This window comes from Pteropus vampyrus, unplaced genomic scaffold (genome assembly GCF_000151845.1).
Source record: "Pteropus vampyrus isolate Shadow unplaced genomic scaffold, Pvam_2.0 Scaffold33, whole genome shotgun sequence".
Lineage (NCBI taxonomy): Eukaryota > Metazoa > Chordata > Mammalia > Chiroptera > Pteropodidae > Pteropus > Pteropus vampyrus.
This window is the reverse complement of record NW_011888814.1, coordinates 9,901,492-9,908,809: the sequence shown is the minus strand read 5'-3', so window position 1 is coordinate 9,908,809 and position 7,318 is coordinate 9,901,492. Positions and strand designations below refer to the sequence as shown.

The window sequence follows — 7,318 nt, the reverse complement described above, 5'->3', positions numbered from 1 at the left end:
GCCGCGCCCCACCTGCTGGCTGCAAGCGTCTTGGCTGACTTGCGCGGTGGCTCTGGGGAGGGCTTCGGGGAGAACTCCGGGGAAGCTCCGCGCGCCTCGTCCGGCTTCTCCGGTCCGACCCAGTGCTCTGGCCCGACCCTGTGCTCAGAGCCGGCCCCGGCCACCAGCGCGGCGGAGGTCTCCGGGCTCGCGCACTCATCCGGCGCGCTCGAGGTCCCTGGCGCGCCCGCGGTCCCCGGAGCGCCTGCCGTCTTGGGTGCGGTGTCTGGCGGGGCCCCTGGCGTGCGCCCCGCCCCCGCCACGGGTCCGGTACCCCGTCGGAGGCCCGTCACACCTGCTGCGAAGCGACATCGCTGCCCCTTCCCGGGCTGCAACAAAGCTTATTACAAGTCGTCTCATCTGAAGTCCCACCAGCGCACCCACACGGGTGAGCGCCCGTTCTCCTGCGACTGGCTCGACTGCGACAAGAAGTTCACGCGCTCCGACGAGCTGGCCCGCCACTACAGGACGCACACGGGCGAGAAGCGCTTCTCCTGCCCGCTCTGCCCCAAGCAGTTCTCTCGGAGCGACCATCTGACCAAGCATGCCCGCCGCCACCCAGCCTATCATCCCGACATGATCGAGTACCGGGGGCGCCGTCGTACGCCGCGCGTCGAAGCGCAACCCGCCAGCCTGGCGGACAGCTCCGGCTCCGTCCCCGGCCAGGCGCCCAGCCTCACCGCCTGCCTGTCTGACACTCATTGCTGTTAGTCGTCCCTTCGAGGACGATGCCCCCAGGCCGTTGTCCTTGCCTTCTCTCTGCCCATCCCTCTTTCCCAGAGTCGAATGCCCAAGGCACAGACTGGTTTCTCCGCTCTGAGGGTGGGTCCAGACAGTCGTGTTGGACCCTGGGGAGGGACTGGGAGCCCGAAAATAGCAGGAATTCTCGCAGCATGTATCTCGTTCGAAAAGAGGGGGTTGCCTCAAGAGAGCCCCCGGGAACTGGTGAGAAGGGATGAACGCCGGTACTCTCCAGAGTCCTGAAGATTCTCCCTTCCGTGGAAGCAGAGATGTGAAACTGGAATTCTCAGGTGCCTGAAGAGCTCCCAGTCTTAAAGGACTCTGGTGTCGTACCCACCCACCAGGGCGGACCTTGGAGAGGGTATCAGGGGTGGCAGTCCAGGACTGGGGTTGTGAGAGGCCTTTGGAAACAGAAATGATTTCTATTTCTGTAAACAGCAATGTTTACTAATTTATTTTTAGTATTTTTAAAACAGGGATCCCAGGTTGATGGGAGGTTGATGTCCTCCACTCCCAAATTGCCCAGCTACCTCTGCTAGGAGAGGCCATGTAAGAGTCCATGTGGATGTATGGCTGGGAGATGCTTCTTGGTGTCTGGGGAGTGGTGCGAGTCTGTTTTGCAGGTCCTGTTGCGTGGTTTGGAACCCTGCACTTGGCGTGGTGACCTTTCTTCCCATTTGGATTCCTACTCGGGAAGGGTAACTTCCTGGCCCACTCTCGCAACGAGATTGGCTTAAATTTTGAGAAACAACCATAAAAGCATCAGAAATAAAAGGGTGAGCCAGGCTAGTTCTCCTTTCACCCAGAGGGCGAACCCAAGTTGACTTTGGGTGAGATAGGTCCAAAGCAACATCCACAGAAATAGGGAATGTGGTTCCAGCTGCCCACTCCAAGTAATCTCAGGTGTGGTAGGTTCTGTTCGTTTCTTAATGGCTAACTAGTGGTTTATTTCTTTGGGGGTCTGTGCATTTTTGTTTCAGCAACAGGTGAGTTGGTGGTTTGATGAGGGGAAGGTGAGAGTGGCTTCCAAAGAGCTGGCTGTCCTGGATTTGGGGAAGGAACAGCAAGGTGAAAATTATTATCAAATGAAAGGGCCCTTCTCCCCTGACCTTGGAGTTTCTCCAAGTTACACCCTCAGACCCCTCTCCCCCAATGCAGGAATTGAGCATCAACAGTATTTATTTTTTCCTATATGTGTTTCTGCTGCTATGGATATCGGCCACTTTGCTTATGTATGTGTGAATGTGTATCCATGTGACCCTTTCGGTAGAAATGGGGCCGACAGGCATTTCCTGCTCTGGTAAGGTTCCCCTTGGCCCCCTCCTGAATATCTTGTAATAGTCCTCCAGTCGCGCTTGTGAAGGATGCCCTAATCTCAAAGGACTGTAATGGGCGTCTACTTAAAACCGCTTTCCCCTATTTTGCAGATGAAGACACTGAAGCCTAGATAAGCTCAAAGTTACATGCTAAATTGCTGGCAAAAGCCATGACTAGAACTTAGGTATCTGGCCTTCTAAGTGACTTGCTTGGTTACGCTGCCTCCCTCATGCTTGGTTACCCTACCTCCTTTCTCTCTGTCACCTTAGTCAATGTACACTACTCTCCCCTTCCTAGCACCAGGATCCCCTCCCTTCCTATTTCCTGTCACTTCTGTGTTTCTTCAAATGTTTGGTCCCTGCCAAACCTTTTGCCTGTTGTGTTTAACCTGAAAGCCCTTTTCTTAGCAGGTTGAGTCCATTCCCTCCTATACCTTGTGGTCTTAAAGTGGGAATGACTCTTTGGCATCTTGGGAAAGTTGTTGTTTTTTGGACTTGATAGGTTAATTTTCAATCCCAATTCTATTCTTTTTTTCTGGTTCTGGGCATTCCAGTTTCCTCGAGAGAGTGAGTGGTACAAGCCTGACATTGAGACTCTACTAAGTGCTCCTATGCTAAGTGAGGGAAGGGTTCTTAGGACGGACCCAAAGGGTATGGCCTGTTACCTTAAAGAGGGTCAGTGTTTCCTTATGTGGACTAAGCAGGGCAAGTGGGTCTTTCTTTGAGTAACATGTGGGAGGAGAAGGCCCCCAATTGTGGAGGTGGGTTTTGGTGGTGGGAAGAGTCCTCCCTTTGCTCTGTTTGTCTCCTCAGCTGGAAACGAATAGGAGGGGCACTCCAGGCCCCCTTGAGGACTATGATTTTTCCTTTTGTCCCCTTCAGTAGAAGATCTGCCATTGGGTAGATGGACCAATGAAACTAACATGAGAGAGACTCCCACTGACCATTCTGGAATCGGGCTCAAGAAAGCTTGGCTTTTCCAACCACCCTTTGATAAATAACTTTTCATTCTCAAGCTCCCAAGTAGTGTCCTTTTTTGGGTTCTTCTGCCTTGGGGACTTTTGTCTGGGGATGGCTTCTGACAATCCGAATGCGGCATGTCTTTCAACGACTCCTCCTAGGACTTGTGGTGATGGAGAGGGGAACACCAGAACACTGGAGTAGCCACATAATGGAGGCAAGATTTGTAGGCTGGTCTTTCTTAGTCTTGGGTATTGCCGTTACCCTTTTCACTCTGGTCACCGCCAGACAGTTCTTGAGAAACAGTTATTAGTGAAATGCCTTGGAAGGGGTTTCCTAATTTTACCGGTGTTCCTTTTTCTTCTTTTTGTTAATCAGATGGAGTTTAGTGAGTGACTGTGTCTGGGGGTTGGTTGGGGTCAGCCTGAACCTCTGGGCCCTTGCCCTACCCCTGCCATCTTGAGTTCTAATGTAGGAATGACCTAGTGACCGAATCTATTAATAGAACCCTTCCTTAAATCTGGGTTGGAAGCTGGGAATAAATTCCAAGTCATATATTGGGTGTGAGGGAATTGGATGAAAAGTACGGGCCTTGTCCCGGGGGACAAGAATCTATTGTTTGTCCCTATTCCCCTGTTCTCCAAGTAGGGAACCATTTTAGAGGGTCACTCTGGGCCGCTGTCTCTGCCTCTTACTCACTGCTCTCAAAGGAAGATTGTGTTTTCTGATGGAGACATAGGAAAGAGAGTCATTGTACACACAAATTACACAGACAAACACGCACATACACCCTTCACTTTCTTCTCTCTTTTGCACTTCTTTGCCTGTAATGTGTATGCATTCCACTCAGATCCAGCTTTCATATGCACCTGCTGAGGCCCAGGCCTGCCTTCCAGAGGCAGGTGTGAAGACCACCTCTCTCTGTCTCCACTTTTGGAGCAGCCATGCCCCCTTGCAGCTCTCCAGGTAAGTGTTTCATTTATATATTCTGCTTTGGGTGGGTAATCCCAACATCAAGAATTGGGAGGGGTGGGAGAGGCAGTGGAGGGATGGTATTAGGAAACCCAATTTTGGCCATAGATACAGATTCATCAACAAAATACCGATACGTTGATGCTCTCATTTGTCTGATTCCTGTATCTATTACTCAGTTTGTTGAGAACCTAGAGAGGGAAGGAATATGATTTTCTCCATTAAGCCCCAACACATGCAAATATGCATTGGCTGTTAAATCTTGAAGAAATGGGCACTCCAGCTAGAATTAGGGGACCAAAATAAGATGTGTGGAGATGGGACACCTGGTATACCAGGGAACAGGGCTTTCGTTCATTAGCGATTTGGGGCCTTTGAGTTATTCAGCCTTTTCAAGTTCTAGCTGCTCATGGTAGCTCGCATCCACAGGTGAGTCACTATTTTTTAAAAGTACTGGACATAAAGCTTTGTAAAAGTAGGCTACACAGGCCACTGTGGTTGACTTCGATTCCTGTAGACACAGTGAAGACAGGTTTGCTGCAGAAGGGAAAAGGCACTATTGAGTGGAACAATTTGTGCTTCCTTTATTCTCAGCCAGAATTGCAGACAAGGACTTGAAGGTGCAATGCAAACACAAGTTTGGGAGGCTGTAGCCCTTAAATTGTGCTGGGTATTAGCAGGTCACATTAGATCAGTTTCATCTAATTTGGTTCCCTTTTATCTTGATTTAAATTGCTTCCTTTTATATGTCGGGGGGTGGGGGGGGAATCCTGTGGGAGGGGCCAAGATCTTTCATTCATATGAAGTATCCAGGGACACTTTCTATTTATGTCCCAAGTTGATGCTAGATGTGTTCACTACATAAGACCTGACAGTGGAATTTCAGGAACTCAAGTTGTGTGTTCAATCACAGAGGAATGCTGGATTTTAATCATAAATATAAAAAGAGGAATGCAAATGTTTGTTATATCGGAGTTTGGGGTAGAGAGAAGCAATATTATTATAATCCCAGAAACTAGGAAGAGTATTAAAAAGGGTTGTGCCTGGATTCTTCTCTCCCTAGAAGTCAGGTCTATTCAGGAAATCACATAGCTGCCATATTTATTTCAAATACATATTTAGACTCTGAAGTCAAAACAGAAGCAGTGGGAGGGTGAAAAATGAATAAAGGAAGACAGGCCCATTGAGCTGGAAGAAGAGAAGGATTTCTTTAGAAGAAAGGTGGTGTTTTGAAAGGACAAAATTGACAATACAAATGGGAAAATAAGAAAGACCAGGAGACAACCAATATTAAAGATGGGATTATAAAAGAGGGTGGTAGTTTAGTCATTACTAAGTTAGAGGAGGTGATTGAAACCCGAAGAGATATAACAGAAGAATGAAGCAAGCTTTCAGAGACAAAAGGGGCAATTGCAGAAATGCCCACCTCCACTAGGGATCTCAGATCCAAGGAAATACTTAGAGGTACTTACCTGAAGCTGCAGAGAACGCAATGGGAAATTATCTCTTCAGCACTGAGTTAGGTATACTATAAGGTTACAGAAAATGTAGACATGCTTCCACCATTTTTAGCATCATCTCAGTGATATTAGCATTGTAAGTGAGAATACAGATATGGCTTGGAGAATGCACAGTTAGATCTCTAAGGGAAAGCATAAGGCAGATGAGACACATGAAATATATCGAAGTAATCAAATTAAAAGAAATTAGGGAGAAAAAAGGCATGATCATCTCATTTGGTTCCAAAACAAGTACAGATGCTCCTCTACTTAACATTGGGCTTACATCCTGATAAATCCATCATAAACTGAAAATACTGTTAAGTCGAAAATACACTCAATACACCCAACATACTGAACATAGCTTAGCCTAGCCTACCTTAAATGTGCTCAGAACACTCACATTAGCTTACAGTTGGGCAAAATCATCTAACACAAAGCCTATTTTATAATAAAGTGTTGAATATCTCATGTAATTTATGTAATTATGGCTTGCTGCCTTCATGCTGGGCAATTATGCTGAGTTTCAGTTCAAGAGTAATTGTCTTCCTCCTCTTCTCACCAGAAGCAGGAGACACAGATGGGCATTTTGTAGACATGATGGGATGCAAAAACACAAAACACAATATCCAAAAAATACAGTATGCTACAGAGTTTACCCTTATGATCATGTGACTGACAGGGAGCTGTGGCTTACTGCTGCTGCTTGGCATCAAGAGAGTATACATATCGCTAGCCGCAAAAAAGATATTTCAAAATTCAAAGTACAGTTTTTATTTAATGTGTATTGCTTTCGCACCATCGTGAAGTCAACTAAGCGTAAGTTGAATCGTGGTTAAGTTGAGGACCATCTGTAATTGTTAAAGCTCAACACCAATTTGTGATTTAATTTAAAAACACCTTAACAAAGTAGTAACAAGATAAATTGATAAAGATTACTCACTGAAATCCTACAGTAAACATCAAACTTAATGTTGAAAGATTGCAGGCATTCCTGTTGACCACATGATAAGATAGAATGACAGTCTCAACAAACTCCAGACAGGCAGCCACATAAAAATACCACAAAAGTAGAACTAAAATCCATGCATTGAGAAATGTAAATGCAAACCTCTACATAACTCAGATTAAAGGGGCGATTGCAGAAATTTAGAACTGAATGAAAACCAAAGGCACTACCTAGCAAAAGGTACTACATAGATGCAAGCAGTTGGTGCCTGGAAAGGAAGTGCAGTTAATGTAGCCTTAAATTTTTATTTAAAAAAAAAAAAAAATTGAAAGTGAATGAACTAAGCTTTCAACTCTTGAAGAAAAGGAAAACAAACCCCCTAAAAGTAGAAAAAGACATTACCCTAGACCATGCACTCTCAATAGGGAAGATATTGCTCCCAAGGGAGTGAAAATTGGTTCTTGAGGGAGAAAGAGAATGATATCACAATGGTTGTGGCCCCCCAAAAGACCATACTACATAACACATATACATTGTATATGTAGTTTAAGATTTGGGTAGGAGGGGGGAAATTGTCTAAAAAAGCTCCTAGAGGGATGAAAATGAAAAAAATTTGAAAAACACTGCCATACATAAAAGTAAAAATCAATGGGGAAAAAAATGAATAGAGTTGGTTAAAATGCTTTATAAAAGCCTAATAAACAGATTTCTTGGGCAAATATGATTTAAGAAAAATGAGAGAAAACAAAAAAGTTATCGGGAGTAAAAAAGAACATAAAATCATAACACAGTTTTTAAAATTTCAATGAAATAATACAAACAATTTTATATTCAGAGTTGAA

The 7,318-nt window shown here is 45.7% G+C and overlaps 1 protein-coding gene across 1 annotated transcript; it reads left to right on the top strand.

Annotated features, from left to right (window-relative positions):
* KLF14 (Kruppel like factor 14) lies at positions 1-1,225 on the top strand (the record flags this gene model as incomplete). The annotated part of the gene is made up of 1 exon (XM_011357270.1): positions 1-1,225. A coding segment is annotated over one exon (750 nt), but the record flags the coding sequence as incomplete, so codon positions are not given.
* Positions 1,226-7,318: the final 6,093 nt, after the last annotated feature.